The sequence below is a fragment of the Nyctereutes procyonoides genome, unplaced genomic scaffold (assembly GCF_905146905.1).
Source record: "Nyctereutes procyonoides isolate TBG_1078 unplaced genomic scaffold, NYPRO_anot_genome, whole genome shotgun sequence".
NCBI lineage: Eukaryota > Metazoa > Chordata > Mammalia > Carnivora > Canidae > Nyctereutes > Nyctereutes procyonoides.
This window is the reverse complement of record NW_026575042.1, coordinates 27,493,073-27,512,308: the sequence shown is the minus strand read 5'-3', so window position 1 is coordinate 27,512,308 and position 19,236 is coordinate 27,493,073. Positions and strand designations below refer to the sequence as shown.

At 39.1% G+C, this 19,236-nt stretch overlaps 1 protein-coding gene across 3 annotated transcripts in view; it reads right to left on the bottom strand.

Annotated features, from left to right (window-relative positions):
* Positions 1-1,450: 1,450 nt before the first annotated feature.
* The window catches only part of HACL1 (2-hydroxyacyl-CoA lyase 1), a 39,666-nt gene continuing 21,880 nt past the window's right edge, over positions 1,451-19,236 (bottom strand). For 2 of the 3 annotated variants that reach the window (XM_055321702.1, XM_055321704.1), the window contains 7 exons: positions 18,084-18,167; positions 17,043-17,144; positions 13,974-14,128; positions 13,414-13,572; positions 11,504-11,611; positions 9,849-10,035; positions 6,564-6,622 (listed from right to left, as the gene is read on the bottom strand). In XM_055321702.1, the coding sequence (XP_055177677.1) occupies positions 6,590-6,622; positions 9,849-10,035; positions 11,504-11,611; positions 13,414-13,572; positions 13,974-14,128; positions 17,043-17,144; positions 18,084-18,167 (828 nt within the window). In that variant the 3' untranslated portion in view covers positions 6,564-6,589. Of the gene's footprint in view, positions 1,717-6,563; positions 6,623-9,848; positions 10,036-11,503; positions 11,612-13,413; positions 13,573-13,973; positions 14,129-17,042; positions 17,145-18,083; positions 18,168-19,236 lie in introns of those variants that run through there. The other variant, XM_055321703.1, reaches the window with a different exon arrangement.

The window sequence follows — 19,236 nt, the reverse complement described above, 5'->3', positions numbered from 1 at the left end:
CTCAGGAACTCCTTGTAGGGAGATTTTGTCATCTTTTGCTCCTCCTGAAAGAAGAAAGCAGACAAACCATATGCTGATTCTCAAACACCTAGAACGAAAGTGGTGCATATCCAGTCACCAGCATCATTTAGCGTTGTTCTAAAAACACCCACAAAGGCCCCCAGATAAAAGAAAGGAAGAAGAGGTGTTTCTTTTTAAAATTATTATTTTTTAAGTTTGTATATTAATTCCAGTTGGTTAACATATAGTGCTCTATTAGTTTCAGGTGTACCATTCAACAATTCCATACAACACAACACCCAGTGCTCATCAGGATGAGTTCCCTCCTTAATCCCTATCCCTTATTTCACCCATCTCTCTCTTCTACCACTACCCCTTCCCCTCTGGTAACCTTCAGTCAGTTATCTATGAAAGGAAGGAGACGTTTAAGAGAATTCATCTAGGCATGAAATTAAATACACAAAATATGCAAACAATAACTTACTATAAACATAGTAGAACAACTCACTTGCAATAGCACAAAACAGATTAATGTCTAGGAAAAAATTTACCAAAATTGTGCAAGGCTAATATGAAAACTTTAAAATTCCATTGAAGGACAAAAACACCACCTTCAAAAATTCGAAGATTTAGCACTGAATAGAAACAATACTTTAGGATTCAATTCTCCAAATATCATGAGTATTTCATATATTCATTTAATTGCATTCTGTCTTTTTGTGTAATTCTGATGCTTTGACACCAGGAACCTCGCTGACTGACCCTGGAGGGACTGGCCCTCCCAGGTTAGCTAACTCCTAGAAAGAGCAAATAAAACTCTCCTTCCATAGGCAAACCAACGGATGGGGGGCCCAAATTCCCAACCGCCCTCTTTATCACAGTCTGTGTGGGCTCTCACAATCCTCTACCCTCCTGCCCTAATTACCACAGAGCCACACACCCAATCACTGGGGCGCCCCTGAACTCCAGAGCCCTTGGAAAGTATTCAAACTGGCCAATCCTAAATCTGTTTACTGTGCATCACCTCTTTTCTTGCTGAGGAGATCCCCATAAAGGCTTCAGCACACTAATTCCCTCTCTATGCCTGAGACCAACCTCAGTGCCTTCTTCTGTGGCCTTGTGTGGTGCATTCTCATCTCAGGAACTGTAAGAAAATATCTTTTCAAGACAATTGTCTCCAGATCTGTTGGCCTTACTGAACCTCAACTTTTTCTTAGTACACGGTTATTTCAAAGCACATTCTGGATTTTTGTGTGTGTGCTAGTGAAGTGAATATGCAAAAACAAGTGAAGAAAACCATGAAAATTCTGAAGAATGACAATGTAGGTATGATGGTGGGGAGGGAGATAGATGGAGTGGCTGGTGAAGGACAAGGAGGCAGGGAAGGCACTGTGTTATGAAATGGTTTTATGAACGTAGTGGGTATAAATTTCAGTTCAAGACACTCAAGTGTGAAAGAAATATTTATTTTTAGCAATTCAACTCAATTTTATCCTCCATTTGGCCAGGGTGGAAACTAAATTCAGTCATGTCAGGGCCTCATTGGCCCCCAACCACCTTCTTCCACACTGCTCTAAGAACCATTGGGCTTATCTAATACCCAGGCATCAGGGATGGGTTTCTGATTCTTGGTAGCTCATGTATCCATGGTGCATCCTTGTTGGGAGGCTGTTTGCTGCAGCTTTTGTGATCTCAACTCCTCCTGGGTCACCTCCTCTGAAAGAAAATGTCTGTGATGTTTATATTGCTATATGCCATGTAGATGTGGAGTCTTCAGGGGTGAATTTGCAGAGAAGCATGTCAATAGCAGCAAGAAGACACAGGCCCTGGATGATGAGGGGTAGGTGACATCTGGGTACACAGACACTCAGTTGAGTGGGGGAGGGCAATGGGAATTTACTGTGAACATTCTGAGTAGTGACAGAGACACACACACAGGGGGCTGTAGGAGCACAAGGAAGAAGGGCGTTTTCATGGAAGCGATGTCTGTTGAGCTAGATCTTAAAGGATATAGCCGATTTCATATGACAAAAATCAGTAGGTGTACACAGGGCACTGTAATAGTAACAGCATGAGCAAAATTCAGGCTAAGATGAAACCACATCTGATTTCCTGACTCCACCTTCATCAATGGGAGGTGGGGGAGGGGGCTTCCCAGGAATATGCTGGGACCAAGGCATGAGCCACATGACTCTAGATTAACCATTCGATAGACCACAGGTCATTCTAGTCACCGCTGATACAAAGAACAAAATTGTGGATAATGCCATCTTTGTGGAGATTTCCAGGTCTGAGTTAAAATTTAAAGTGTTTCCTTCAGACTTTGAAACTGATGATTCAGGAGTGCCTGGTTGTACCGTTCTCTGCTCCCTAACTGGAGAAAACATTCAACCTGGATTTACCATGGGTTCACTGACTGGCTAGCCTCTCTTCTGGAAAAGGTCTTAGAGGGAAGATCTAAGATAATCCAGTAAAAACCAGTAGTGCAGACAGTGCTGTTTGCCAGATCTGAATCCAAGCAAGGTAGACTTTTATTTGCACCTTATCTATGGGAGGAATTAAAAGGATCATCAATTTCCTTTATCCACATGACTCCATTATTCAGATTAGCAGTAGCAAATGCAACCAGAAAACAGATGATTCAGACTTCTTCTGTAACATTTCTTTTAAAAGATTTTATTTATTTATTCATGAGAGACAGAGAGAGAGAGAGAGAGAGAGAGAGAGAGAGAGAGAGAGAGAGAGAGGCAGAGGAAGAAGCAGGCTCCAAGCAGGGAGCCTGATATGGGATTCGATCCCAGGTCTCCAGGATCACACCCTGGACCAAAGGCAGCACTAAACCCTGAGCCACCTGGGCTGCCCCTTCTGTAACATTTCACTTTCCATTCATCAGAGTCTGTTTTATCAGGGTTTCTCAGTCATAATTACCATGTGGAATTTCACTGGTTTCCAACTTTCCTAATATGTTCATATGAAATACTATCCTAGTCACTCCAAGTTCCTTTGTTTCAGTCATACGGCACTTCTTCACAGGAATACACTGCTTCCCCATTGTCTAGTGAAGTGTTTTGCAAAAGTAAAGGAACAAAAACATTTTTAGATTCCATATTTTCATTTTCCTTTAGTGTGCAAGAATCCTACTAATTCTTTGTAACAGAGTTGAGACTCTTTTTCTTAAAGAAAAATATACTCACTTTACATAATAAGCTGGGCTACTTCAAAGTTGCAAGTGTTAAGCAACCATAGAAAATATCCACTTAGCTATTTCCAAACCTCATGAATTCTCAATTATTATTTTAATCTAAGAAGTCATTTCCCACCCCAGATTCTTAGTTTTCCTAAGTCAAGAAAACCACCCTCGTCTACCAAAGTTCAGTTTTTATGAGACACTTGAGTACTCCACATATTGGATCATTTAAGAGTATTCATTATTTTTTTTTAAGATTTATTTTAGAAAGAGAGAGAGAGCATGAGTGTGAGGAAGGGTAGAGGGCAGACTCCCCACGGAGCCCAGAGCCTGATACAGAGCTCCATCTCACAACCCTGGGATTGTGACCTGAGCAGAAACCAAGAGTCAGATGCTCAATCAACTGAGCCACTCAGGCACCTCTAAGTGTTCATTATTAAACTAGGGGGTGCAAAATGTTTTATCAAAGTAAGTTTGACTATAAACCCATAGATTCATCTTAGAGGGGCTTCTTCAATATCTTATCCTAAGGGAAAATTCTTTTTTTAAAAAAGATTTTATTTGAGAGAAAAAGAGTGTGTGCACACAAGTTAGGGGAGGGGCGGAGGGAGAGGGATAAGCAGACTCCCCACTGAGCACAGATCCCACCGTGGGGCTTGAACCCACAACCCTGAGATCCTGACCTAAGCTGAAGTCAGAAATGACTGAGACACCCAGGTACCCCAGGGAAAACTGTTATAAGGAGACTAATTTCAAGGTATTACTTTTACAAAATAAGCAGTCAATGGACAGTGTCATCAGTGTTTCTGGATTAATCTGGTCTTCATATGCTCAGACTGACCTCTGCTGGATAGTCTACTAACATGTCAACACTTTTTCCCCTCTTGAACAAGTATTTTCCCCAAATTATATTGGTATTTAGATTTATATAGTTCAATTCATGAATACTTTTCATATATTCCACACTACTTTACAGCCACCAGAGGCAACCACACATGGGCAGAGTAGGAGGACACTAATGAGGTTTCTAGGAGCTACCCATTATCAACACTCCTTTTAATATTCTTTATGCCTCATGTAGCCTGGGCTCTCTAGGATGTATCTCAGAAATACATAAGAGTATCTGCTGTCTGGACCCAGTTTCAAGGGCCCACTGTTTAAAACCACAACTCCCTGAAAATATCTCCTGGACGGACATCTCAAAGCTGGAGTCTACTCTGTAGAAGTCACTTATGCCCCTATAGCCAAAGGAGGTAAGTCTGATGTGTATGGTGCAAACCTGCTGAACTTTGAGATAAAGTCCTGCTCCAAAAACAAAAAAAAAAAAAAAAAAAAAAAAAAGTCCTGCTCCAATTCATATAAAATTGCAGATAATAAACAAGAATGACAGTGAAAATAAATGATACTTTCAAGAAAATAATGCCTTTCTGATAAAAATTACATAATTACTTTCATTTAAAAGTTTTATAAAATAAAGAAAAAAATAGAGGAAATAAAAATTACTTATAACTCCATCACCAAGTTATATTAAAATTTTGGTTTTGGGCAGCCCGGGTGGCTCAGTGGCTGAGCATCTGCCTTCGGCTCAGGGCATGACCCTAGAGACCTGGAATCGAGTCCCAAGTCGGGCTCCCTGCATGGAGCCTGCTTCTCCCCCTGCCTGTGTGTCTGCCTCTCTTTCCCTCTGTATCTCCCATGAATAAATAAATAAAAATCTTAATAAATAAATAAAAATAAAATTTTGGTTTTGTTATGGCCATCTTTTATTTTTTTCCATGTATGTACGTGTGCACCTGTAGGTGTATACTCTGACCTGTATCCATCCATTTGGTAGTTTGTCTTTTTCACTTGTATTATACTGATCATTCCTCCATTTACACATACCCTTTAGCATAATTTTTATGAGGTCGACAGATTATAACATACATAACCATTGTCTAGTTATTAAACACTGGCATTGTTTCTAAACTATGCTGAATGGCCTTATATATAAATATATGACCAAATATTTTATTTCTTTAGGATACACTCTCCAAACAGGATCACTGAGTCAAAAGTTATGGCGTATGAACATTTTTAAGATTCCAGATACTAGCACTGCTAGAATTACTCTCTGAAAATGTACCAATTTCAACTTCCACCACAGCACACAGCACCATCTTCATTTACCCTCACTGAGAATTCTAATTTTAAATGGATAAGCAAAAATAAGGGTTTTCAGTCTAACTTATACACTCACATTTATTCATATTCATTCATATTTATACTCACTGAATTTTTAAAAAATATTTTATTTATTTATTCATGAGAGACACAGAGAGAGAGGCAGAGACATAGGCAGAGGGAGAAGCAGGCTCCCCACAGGGAGCCAGATGTGGGAATTGATCCCAGGACCCAGGGATCATGACCTGAGCCAAAGGGAGACACTCAACCACTGAGCCACCCAGGTGCCCCTGTATTTTTTCTTTTAATTACCCATTCATGCCCTTTGCTCATTTTTCTACAAGTATATTAGTATTTTTCTTATTTATAAAAGTTTTTTTTTTTTATATATTAAGGCTACTGACTTTGTTGATCTCAGTGTGGTATACACAAACTAGGTCTGCTAATCCAAACATACCCTGAAATTATTAGTTTGGGTATAGTATGACTTTTCCTTTGGCTCAGTAAGTTCTTTCCAGAAAAGCAAAACAAACCCCAATTCATAAAGTACAGAACAAGCCCATTAAATACTAGAGAGTCTAAGGTACAAAGTGATCAACAGATAAACTATCTGAAATAGCCTATGTAGTCCAGCTTACTGAACATATCTCACACTAAAAAATTGAGAATTTTCTCCTCAGAAGATGTTTTTTAAAAAATATGTGATTTTGGGGTGCCAGGGCAGCTCAGTCGATTAAGCATCCAACTCTTGATATTGGCTCAGGTCATGATCTCAGGATCCTGAGTTTAAGCCTTGCCTCAGGCCCTGAGCTCAGTGGGGAGTTGCTTGAGATTCTCTCTTTCCTCTCTCCCTGCCCCTCCCCCTGGCTGGGCACACTTTCACTCTCTAAAATAAATAAATAAATCTTTATTTTTAAAAAATGTGACTTTAAGAATGGATTTATGTAAAAGAATACTGATGTGAAATTAGCAGTCAGGCAGTTATAATGCTATTATTTAATAAAGCCCTCTTCTTTCATCTGTAAATGGGTTATCTCTATGGTAGAACACTTGTAACTTTTTCTGTTTTTAGTCAATTTCTTTACTATAAAATGTCATTTAGGAATTTTTTCATTTTTCTTTGTACCATAATTCTAACACTTTAGTAACTGCTGTGGAAAATAAAATTGTCCTTTTTTTTTTAAATTCTGTCTTGTAAGAAAGAGAAAACTCCTCAAGACCACTCTCTGGCATCTTTATTTACATATTAGAGCGGGTCAGCCAGTGAAAATCCTAGAAAAAGAAAAGACAACAAACATTCAGTTAAAAGAATCAATAGTCTCAAACTATATCCTCACTGTTTTCTTTGTTCTAAAACCTCAAAGTCCCATTATAACCACATTTACCATAATGGTGGTTAATGAAGTTTGTCTTTGGTCTTTTCCCAAAAAGAAGCTAAAAATTCATAGTGAATCTTGCTGTCTTGTCCTACAAAACAACTAACAGTAATCAGAGCCACAAACACTACAGTTGGAAAGAATCAGAAGGAAATTCAAAAGAAGAAAGGAGACAAAGGAAGGCCAAAGAGGGCAAGCTACCAAATCTAAGAACCTGAGTAGGAAGAAGAGCGCACAGAGCCTTTCCTAGGACTAACGCCACTCTACACATGTGGCCTGGACATGATGACTGCAGAGATTAGGTCCTCTCTATATTATAGCAGGAAGCAGTCAGCCTACCCTACACTGCAAATCAACAACAAACGGCAAATGGACACACATACAATGAAAATAATATCTTGGAAGGTGGAGTTTACTAGAATGATAAATAATGTTGAAGTGATAGATTCAAGAAATATAAGGATAATTCTTATGGAGTTATAAGAGAGGACATAAGAACTTGTATTTCTGCAGCAATACCACCAAAATTCATAGAGAACTGGGAGAACAGATCATTAGAAGCAGATCATTAGAAATGTGAATTCACTAGCAGAGAGGGGACAATTCATTAGGGCTTTTCTGTGACTACCACAGTCCCTAAACTGTCTGGTGTGTGTGTGTGCGTGTGTGTATGTTCAGAATATATGTTTTTTTGTTTTTTTTTTTTAAATTGGTTTCTAGAAAGGCAAATCACGCTCCGGGACACAGAACGAGTTAGTCCCAGTTCAGTTACTGGATTTAGCTCAGTGAACATAGTAATGTGCTTGATCCCCAAAGCAGACAAACACAACTCTTGGCTCCTTATTTTATTTTTTTTTTTTATTTATGATAGTCACACAGAGAGAGAGAGAGAGAGAGAGGCAGAGGGATAAGCAGGCTCCATGCACTGGGAGCCCGACGTGGGATTCGATCCCAGGTCTCCAGGATCGCGCCCTGGGCCAAAGGCAGGCGCCAAACCACTGCGCCACCCAGGGATCCCCCAGAATATATCTGTTAAATCCACCTGACTTAATGCGTTTAAGGCCAATATTTCTTACTGATTTTATGTCTAGATGATCTATCCATTGATGTTAGTGGTATATTAAAATTCCCTATTTTAATCTATTATTGTAGTACTATTTCTTCCTTTAGCTCTGTTAATATTTGCTTTATGTATTTAGGTGCTCCTAAATTATGTGCTTAAATATTTACAAATGTCATACCTTCTTTTTGGACTAAATGCCTTATCCCTATGTAGTGTCCTTCTTTGTCTCTTATTACAATCTTTGTTTTAAAGTCTATTTTGTCTGATATAAATATAGCTATTCCAGCTTCCGTTAGGTTTCCATTTGCATGGATTATCTTTTTTCATCCCTTCACTTTCAGACTGTATGTCCTTACATCTGAGGTGAGCCTCCTGTATACAAAACATAGATAGGTCTTGTCTTTTCCATTCAGCCACTATTTTGATTGGAGCATTTAGTCTATTTACACTTAAAATAATTACAGATAAATATATACTTATTGCCATTTTGTTAATTGCTTTCTGGCTATTTTGTAATTCTGTTCTGTTCCTTTCACCAAATTCTCTGACATCTGGTTTTTCGTTTTTTTTTAAAGATTTATTTATTTCAGAGAGAGAGAGTATGCGTGAGCAGGGGGAAGAACAAAGAGAGAGGGAGAGAAGCAGACTCCCTTCTGAGTGCAGAGCCCTATATGGGGCTCGATCTCAGGACCCTGAGATCACGATCTGAGCTGAAATCAAGAGTTGGATGCTTAACCCACTGAGCCACCCAGGTGCCCCTCTGGTATCTGTTTTTATAGAAGTAGAATTTTTATTCTTATGAACTATTTTTTTAAGATATTATTTATTTATTTGAGGGAGAGAGAGAGAGAGAGAGAGACAGAGAGAGACGGCAAGCACAAGCAGAGGGAGAGACAGAGGGAGAGAGAAAGACAGAAGCAGACTCTCCCCTGAGTGGGAAGCCCAATTCAGGACTTGATCCCAGGCCCCTAGGATCATGGCCCGAGCTGAAGCCAGATGCTTAACTGACTGAGCCACCCAGGCACCCAGACAAAAATAGAATTTTAGTAGAGTTTTATGTACTTTATAGTTTCCAAATTAGTTAATTTACATTTAACTGATTGTCCAGGCATCCATTTGCCTACTGGTCTACTACCTTATTCAAAAAGAAAAAAGATCTTGCAGCCTATATATGTATAAGGAACCAAGACAGAAACTTCTTGAAAAAAATGATCTGCTCTGAAAACAGCAGCTGATACACAAGGTATAAGTAAGGAAGACAGATAGAGAAGAGAGGGCAACTGGCAGGACCAGGATCAGAGCACAAAATTCAATATGAAAAGCAACTTAATCTGGCATGGGACAGGATCATGTTCCATGCTGTGGCATTTATTTTACTGCTATAATCTTCACTGTAGTTTTGTTACAGAGGAGAGAGTAACCAATATTGAACATAACTATACATATCTTCCCATTACAGTCTTATCTGCCCACTGTGCTTCCTCTACATTCTGCCTTTCAGCCCCTCTGGCCCTCTTTCAGTTGCTCAGGCTTGCCCTGCTCCTTGCTGCCAGAGCCTCTGCACATCTCTTCCCTAGCCTCTTTGCTTGAGACTGACCCTACTTATCTTTCAGATCTCAGCTTAAGCATCAGTTCCTCTGAAACGACTTCCCCTGTGACTCCAGTATAAATCAGATTCCTTAGTAGTATATTGGTTCAGAATTAGGTGGCTTCCCTCAGAGCAACTGCCTCATTCTGTTGTGATGCATCAGTTGTGAGGTAAGTAGGCTGTTCCTTTCCCCTACTGGTCTCTAAGCTCCACTACATGAGGGCTGAGTTCAGGTTTGCTCATCATGCTATTCTTAGCAAGTAACAAAGTACACCTAGTGCATACCTTCACAAATACTGAGAAAATACAAGAAAGTGCCAAACTCAGAAATGGTTTAGAAAGAACTCTGAACAGAGTTCACAAATACACTACAATGAAAGAACTCTGGGAATAGAGTGTTTCATTTTCTAGATACTTCTGGGGAGGGGATGGGTGATGCATTTCTGATTTCTGCTTAACAAATGAATTTACCTGGGCCTTCCGTGTGGCTTGCGGCTCAATCATGATATTGATCAGAGAAGGTTTAGTTGTGTCTGCCAAACTCTCCCTCAGTGATTTTTGGAGTTCTTCTGGTGTTTGTACAAAATACCCTTTGCCTCCAAACGCAGTCATAACCTGCTCATAATGTGAGTTTGGCAGAAGACAGACTGGAGGAGCCCTAAAAAAAAGGTAGTAAGTCAAAGAAAAAAAAAGTCATTCTCTGGAATAATTTGTGGAAAATTTTAGGCTGAACTGAAAGGCATACTTTTATATTCAACACTTAAAGATGCCAGTATACTAAACTTTCCACATATAAATATTTTTTAGAGATTATTTATTTTAGAGGAGGGGAGGGGCCGAGGGAAAGGGAGACAGAATCCTCAAGCAGACTCCCTGCTGAGCATAGTGCCTGATGCAGGGCTCAATTCCAGGACCCTGAGATCATGACATGAGCTGAAATCAGTCGGACGTCCTACTGACTGAGCCACCTAGGTGTCCCTAAACTTTCCATACATTTTTATTGTCTATACAACAATGTTTAATAGGACTTTTTGTGATAGAAATGGTTTATATTTGTGCTATCCAATAGAGCAGCCACTAGCAACCTGCTGCTGTGAGCACTTAAAATGTGACTAGTTAAAATAAGGAACTGACTTTTTAATTTGACTTAAATAGCCCTGGGACATCTGGGTGGCGCAGTGGTTGAGTGTCTGCCTTTGGTTCAGGGTGTGATCCCAGGATCCGGGATCAAGTCCCACATCGGGCTCCTTGCAGGGAGTCTGCTTCTCCCTCGGCCTGTGTCTGTGCTTCTTTCTCTCTCTGTGTCTCTCATGAATAAATAAATAAAATCTTAAAAAAAAAAAATTTAAATAGCCCCATATGGCTACTGGCTACTATACTGAACAGTGCAGGCTACACCATCAACTACTATGAGCCCAAAAGAAAAAGAAGAAAAAAGGAATGGCTACTGCAATACAGCAAAAAGCAGCAAAGTGAGAAATGAAGTCAGTGAGACATAAGCAAACATACTCATACCCTGCTCTACTCCTAGACTGACTCACAAATTCACATCTCATACCCCATGGCCAGCTACAATACTGCCTCACTTTGACTCCGCCATCAGATAAGCAAGAGTTTGTTAAATAATAAAAAGAAGGAAGACCCCTGGATCATAAATAATATGTTAACATCCATTTCCTCCATAGTGTAGTAGGAATAGGACCAAGAGCATTTTGCAATAAACCCTTTCATTAACAAACCTTAGACATCAAACTTAATTGACTGAGTCTTCCATGGCTTCCCGATCATAAATTATTGAAACACCCCATCATGTACTGGGTGTTATATGTAAGTGATAAATCACTAAGTTCTATTCCTGGAACCAATATTACACTATATGTTAACTAACTAGAATTTAAATAAAAATTTGAAAAGAAAAAAGAAAATGGAAAAAAACTGAAGCACCCCATCATGGATGGTTGTACAAAGAGGAGCCACACAGACAGGGTTCCTGCCCTTTAGAGGGGCTGACAATAATAAGTAAACAAATACTTGACAAAAAAAGCACATTCCAGTACAGCAGATTCCTTAAGGAAATATTAAAATAAGTGAGAGAAATTAAATACACATTGTTCTGGGTTACTTACACTTCAGTAGCATCTCCAAATTTTAACATTTCCTTCCAAGTATCTGCATCAAAACCTTGGTAAATTCCATTATTATTCACCACCAAAAGTACAATGGGCAAGTTGTACCTAAAATTGGAAGCAAAATATCAAGGAAATCATTTGTCATTCTAAAGCAGTGTCTTTTCTTCAGGCTGAAATTTTAACTTGAAAATGGATTATTTTCCATTAACTTTTTTGTAATATTGAAGACTAAAAATTAAGTATTTGTTATCCTAATAAGGAACATCAAGCCATTAATAGAAACATGGAGTCAAGGAAAGGATTAAGATTAGAGGTCAGTACACTCGGTTCTACCACTATGCATCTATGGACTCCACTGAGCTTTACAGAACCCTGGTTTTCTGAACCCTGGTTTTCATGACACCTTCCATATTTAACACTCTCTGAAGAACCACTTCTAGGTGATGCCTACGAGTACTATTTGAAAAGTATCTTTCTTTTTACTGAACTCCTCATAGATAACCAGCACTTGCTAGATATTGTGGGACTATACAAGTGACTAGCATACATTCTCTTCTCTTAAACCACTTCACTCAAAATTAGGAAAAACATTATGTGGTGCAATAAACAGAGAACAAGAGAATATTTAATAATGTGCTAAATGTAAAGACAAAAAAAAGGATGATAAAACTTTACTAATGACAAAAGGATGATAAAACTTTACTAATGACTGACAAAAGGATGATAAAACTTTATTAATGACTGACAAAAGAACAAAAGAACTTTATTTTCTACACACCTAATTTCTGAGACCAGGTGTAAAAACAAAACTGTTACATAATAGGATTCTGTTACATAATAGGATTGTGGTAACTACTTGCTCTCCATGCTCAAAAGGGAATCATGACTCTCTAAGATGGATGGCTTTCCCATAAATCATCTTTTTGGTGTGTATTACTTGAATGTCAATAGAGACACTCAAACAAGCACATGCTTTATTTCTGGTCTTTAAAGTGCTATATGCCAAAGCTTTGAAAGCCCTAAAACATGATTACCCAAAAGTTCTAAAAAGAGCCCTGGCTAAGAATATAGAATGATTTTACTAGTTTAAATAACCAGGGAGAAAAAAAAATCCCCATACTTGTATAGTAGGATCTTTGGCTCACGAGTTTCTCCATGAATCCTCATAACTATAAACATAATCTGAAAAGCTCACATTGAGTGAGCAGTCATCTCAAGCTTTGCCTAGATCACCTCATTTTTTTCTCACAACTGTCCTCTAAGGTAGGAACTTTACTATTCTTCTCCCTATTTTGGCAGAAACTAAAGCTTAGAAAAGTAACTTAACCCATTATCACCTGCATCACCTGGCTCTAACATGGTCAAGCCAGTATTTAAATCCAGGTCATGTGACCCAGAGGCTGTGCTGTTTTTTTTTTTTTTTTTTTTAAGACTTTATTTATTTATTTGAGAGAGAGAGCAAGCAAGAGAGCACAAGCAGGGGGAGCAACAGAGGGCCAGGGAGAAGCAGACTCCCTGCTGAGCAGGGAGCCTGACATGGGGCTTGATCCCAGGCAGATGCTTAATGGGCTGAGCCACCCAGATGTCCCAAGGCTGTGCTCTTAAGAATAAAGCTCTGCTGTTTCCCTGCAGAAAACAAGCTTCTCTCAGACCAGAACTTTTTGTAGCAATCTCAAAACTACTCGTCTCAGTTCTGTAGGTTTGGGCATGTAGTAAAGAAGTCATGAACAAACTGTCCTGGATGAGAAAGATGCCGGGGTTATTTCATACTTTTATTCTCAGGACACAGCACAGAATAGCTATGTACAAGGCACTTGGCACATGGTGAACACTTGGTAAGCATTTATTAGGCAAGTGAGACTTTATGTATAATTTTTTATATTTTGGAGAAAGAAATGCTGTTTTACCTGCAGATGGTTTCCACTTCCATCCCAGAAAACCCAAATGCACTGTCTCCTTCCACACAAATGACCCGCTTCCCTGGGTTTCTATCTCTTGCCACTATAGCAGCTGCAATAGCAAATCCCAAACCAACTCCCATTGTTCCAAAAGTGCCAGCATCAAGCCTGTTGGGGAACAAAACTAAAATGAAACCCTCTGGGGCATAGTGATGGTGGGGTTGGCACAATCTAGTCATATTCATGTGTAAAATAAAGAATAAAGATATTCTCTATCTTTAATATAAAGTTTTTAGGTTATGAAGAACCAATTAGTCAAGGATAAGTAGAATGAAAGAAAAGTCTCTCATGACTGCTTGGAAAAACATGAACAAACATATCCTTGGAACACGAAGTATACAAATTCTCACACAATCACAGACATATAAAAACTCTACCAAATCTCATCTAAGAATACTTCCATGAAATATGTCCTTATACACTGAACATATGAAATCCTCAAATGTTTTAAGAACCTGCACTACTGTAGTTTCCAATTTAAGACAAAATCTCTTTCCTGAAAGCCTTACCTGTGACGAGGAAGGTAGTTCTGGATCACAGTGCGTCCAATATCCATAGTATTTGCTCCTTCACTTACCACAAAACAGTCTCTGGGTAGTTGTTCTTGAACTTGGTAGAATACTGTGTAATAATTCATAGGCAGGGATTTTTGGGAAGCTAATTCCTAAAGTATTTGAGGGAAATATAATCAAATTACAATGAGATACAGTGAAAAGCGAGCAATGTCAAGAAGCTACCATCAAACTATTCAGAGACAGCCAGTAAGAACAAGCTATGAGGTTCCCAAATGGCTTCCTTGAGAAGCTACTAGACCTGGGAACAAGACTGTGGGACATGCTGAGAAAAAGACTGGGTCCCTCAGACTCAGTCCGGGATACAACTGAATAAACCAGGAAAAAACGTTCTTCCTGGATGTCCACCACACAGGTTAGCATACCAGTCAGATAAGTCCTACAGTAAAGACAGCTGGAAACACTGGGTTGAACAAAACTAAACAGTCTTATTTGAGTACTTTTAGGAAAACACTGCTTTAGAAAAAGTAAAAATCTTATTCTGGAATATTTTCATCTGAAATATACCCTTAAACTTACAATAAAAATGAAGTCAGGATTTTAAAGAATCTGAGAATCTGGTTCTTCTCCACATGCACTGGAGAGTAAAGGGGATATGCTTCACCTATTATTCCAGTCTCTGAATGGAGCAAGGTAAGTGCCTTTGTTCAGCCATATGCCTTTTAGAGCAGACAGCAAACCACATGGGGCTTCAGCAGCAACAGTTCCATGTGCTCCTAGCACTGCCTCTTCACCTGTGCTATTTTGACCCGTTTATATACGAGATATATATTTGGAAGGATTCCCCCCCACCTAGTTCATTAACACATCCATCACCTCACTTTTTTTTTTTGGTGCAGACCATTATAGCCTTTTCAAATGAACGAGATTATACGTAAGATGGATGAGGCACCCTCCTATACTCCTGCACCAGAGAAGAGAGGCAAGTTCCTTCCATCCTAAACTAATATGATTCCTAGGGAAAAGAAGGGATTAATCATGACACTACTCAGGAAAACAGAATTGAGACTGGGTCTTGATAGAAACAGCCACTGATTAAAATTCCAATGAAACACAGAATTACGTATAATTAATTCTGCTAGTTCTGAAAATGTGATTTTATTCTAAGACATGACATAATTGGAAATATGAGCATAACTCAAATTTCCTATTTGCTTATGCAAGATTGTATCAGTGAGAAACATTACATGAACACAGAAAACTGCACCCAGCTGGACCAAGATGCATACACAAAACATTGAAAAAAATCAAGAACTACCTTTCTCACAATCAAAGAAAAAATTCTGCTTATATACAAAGACTCTAAACAGAAATCACCACATCCTGCAGAAGTGGTTCATTTCACTGCCAGAAGTGGATGATCTGGTGGTTTCACAATCATACAACTCCCAAAGCCTTTATTTTATTTATTTTTTTAATTTTTTATTTATTTATGATAGTCACACAGAGAGAGAGCGAGAGAGAGGCAGAGACATAGGCAGAGGGAGAAGCAGGCTCCATGCACCGGGAGCCCGACATGGGATTCGATCCCGGGTCTCCAGGATTGCGCCTGGGCCAAAGGCAGGCGCTAAACCACTGTGCCACCCAGGGATCCCCCCAAAGCCTTTAGATACCAGGCAAGGGGATCCCTGGGTGGCTCAGCGGTTTAACGCCTGCCTTTGGCCCAGGGCGCAATCCTGGAGACCCGGGATCGAGTCCCACATCGGGTTCCCGGCATGGAGCCTGCTTCTCCCTCTGCCTGTGTCTCTGCCTCTCTCTCTCTCTGTCTATCATAAATAAATAAATCTTTAAAAAACAATGATAATAACACTTAAAAAAAATAGATACCAGGCAAAGCTATGAGTAAAGATGAGGAAGTTGCAAAAAAAAAAAAAAAAAAAAAAAAGTGAGGTGATGGATGTGTTAATGAACTAGGTGGGGGGAATCCTTCCAAATATATATGCATATCAAATCACCTTGATATATCTTTAAATACCTTATAATTTCCTATGTGAATTTACTCCAATAAAGCTGAAATTTTTTAACATTTGATCAAATTTTCAATTCTGATGAAACACCTATCATGCACACCTTGACGGACTTATATCTTAAAGGTAAAAAAACATGCTCCAGGATTTAAGATTTCAAAAGATCTCTTAAGTGTGATTTGGTGCCAAGGTCAAACTGAGGACAGTGAACCCTACCCATTCACATGGCCTGTCCAATGTCAAGCCAGCCTCTGTCCAATGTCAAGCCAGCCTCCTTCTACTACTTCACACTAATTCAACAAGCTGCAACCCTTCTAATGCCCACTTCCACAAGAGACTTCAGATCTTTTTCAAGGAAAAACACCACATATATACATATTTTTAACCATATAACATGTGCAAAACTTTGCCATCATTTTTATATTTATTTATTTAAGATTTATTCATTTATTTTAGAGAGAGCATGTGCATGCAAGCAATTGAGGGGGGAAGGGGCAGAGGGAGAGGGAGAGAGAATCTTAAGTAGACTCTGCTGAGCACAGAGCCTGCTGCAGGGCTCCATCCCACAACTCTGAGATCATGACCCAACCTAAATCAAGAGCTGGATGCTTAACCAACTGAGCCACCCAGACTTCCCTCTGTTGCCATTTTTTTTTTTAAGATTTTATCCATTCATTCATGAGAGACACTCAGAGAGAGAGGCAGAGACACAGGCAGAGGGAGAAGCAGGCTCCATGTGGGGAGCCCGATGTGGGACTTGATCCCGAGACCCTGGGATCATGCCCTGAGCCGAAGGCAGTCATTAAACTGCTGAGCCACTCAGGCGTCCCTGTTGCCATTTTTATAAAGTTCCTATCTTAATGTTTCACAAAGTTTTGGAGAGTTGTGCCTCTAAACCCTTTTTTCCATGAGCCCCATAGTTTTTACTGCATGGTTTTGTATAGCATGGCAATTTGGGGAATGTGTAGGTCATATTATGAGAGAGCTAACTGAGCCACAAACCAAAAGTATTCTTGAGTTTCCATGAGTCTCATATTACCTTGGATGCAGCTTCATTGCTCTCCATTTTTTCTCTCAGAGTTTGCCACCAGCTGCTCTCTGGAGGATACTGCCATGGTGTTTTATCAAATTGTTCTAAAAGCTAAAAAAAACCCACACTTTTACTTTTTCAAAATGAACTTAAGTCATATTAACACAACAATCTCTTATTAAAGAAGACAATACTGCTATACTCTCCTGCCATTCATATCACTCATACTGCTTTTCTTCTAAGTGGCTAACAACTGATAGACAATATGGAAAGCTTCTGTTTGGGTTAGTGTGGATTCCCACCTAAAGTTGGAGTTTCCACAGAACACAGGGGAAATGCTACCTCTCTACATAACACAGGGAGAGCTTTAATGCCCTCCCCAGCCTTTGACACTAGAAGGAAAATCACCCCCACCACAGAATCCTTGTGGGAAGGACAATAACCCCAAAAACATAGAGATTCCCAAGATACAGACCAAATGCTCCAGGATGTTTTAATATGTGATTGGGGAGTGCTTCATAATATTATATAATCATGATAACAGTATCGATTTGTATCTAAACTCAAATAATAAATGTGACTATTTTATCTCCTGTTATAATGAAATACATAAATTATGTACAAATAATAAGAATCTGGATAACTAAGTATCACTTGAAGAGTAAAAATGTCTTTACTGCCTAAAGAAATACTAAGTTAGATTTTTTTTCCCCAGACATTTCTTGGCTGTAAGTTCAGTTCTGGAAGCTGTATTATAATTTTTCAGACAGCTGAATCCTACAAATCACTGTTTGCCTACTAAATGCCTTTACGTCTTCAATCGCATTCTAAAAATGCTTGGCTTACTCGCATAAACATGATTTATATACAAGCAGTTGGATTTACTGAGTTCCGATGTTATATTTAAGAATAGCTTTCCAGCATAAATTGTGTTTAAAATAGATATTAATAAATCCATCAACAAGTGAATCAAGGCTGAAACATTTTTAGGTACTGACTATTCCCTAAAGACCAATCCACATAAACTAAAACCTAGACAAAAGCTCTTACCTGTTTAGTGACAGCATTTATGTCTCCTAGCAAACTCACAGCAGGCTTTACATTATTCCCCAATTCTTCTGCACAGATATCAATCTAAAAAAGAGATAGAGCCATATTTACTCTTAAAAATCTTTAAAGAGTCAATGAAGGCTGAATAAATGAGCTGAAGATCTGATAGTTTTTTTTTTTTTTTTTTTTTATGTAGGCTCCACACCCAGAATGGAGACCAACTTGGGGCTTGGATTCATCATTGTGAAATGTGAGATCAAGACCTGAGCTAATATTAAGAGTTGGACGCCCAACCAGCTGAGCCACCCAGGCACCCCAAGAAATTTCTTAATAAAAGTAAAAATCCATAGAACTCTGAGTAATCACAACTAGGACAGAAACCTCATCATTTTCCCTCATTTTAATATCTACTCTGTAGATTTGGGTACTATTATGCACACAGGAATGCATTTGACTTGATCAATTATAGTTCTGAACCTAATTAATAATAAGGTTCTATTCAATTACACTGGGATTCCTACTTAGAGCAGTTCTCAAATGTGAGCTATCAAAATCACCCAGTAGCCTTGTCAAACCACAGATTGCAAGAGTCCAACTCAGAGTTTCTGATCTCAGAAGACCTGAAGTGAAAACCAAAAATGTGCTTTTCTAACAGATTTTCTAGGTGGTGCTATGCTGCTGGCCCAGGGACCACATTTTGAGAACTACTCCTAAGGTATATCATGATTACTTCCCTTTTACCCAGAAGTCCCATTTCTGAATGAAAAGTGAAGATAGCTGTGCAAGAAGCTGTAAATTAGCCCAAAGGGGATGCACTCTATTCTGTACTCAAGAGGGATAATCAAGAGGTGGCAGCCATCTTCCAAGTAAACCCAGGTCTTGCTTATTTGCAGTGTTAGTTCTCCATAGCCCCAGGGGAAAAGAGACTGCTAGAAGCTGACTCTTTGAAAAGTAAAAGGTAGGGAAGCCTGGGTGGCTCAGCAGTTGAGTGTCTGCCTTTGGCTCAGGGCGTGATCCTGGAGTCCTGGGATGGAGTCCCACATTGGGCTCCCTGCATGGAGCCTGCTTCTCTTTCTGCTTATGTCTCTGTCTCTGTCCTCTCTCTCTCTCGTGAATAAATAAAATCTTTAAAATAATAATAATAAAAAAAAAA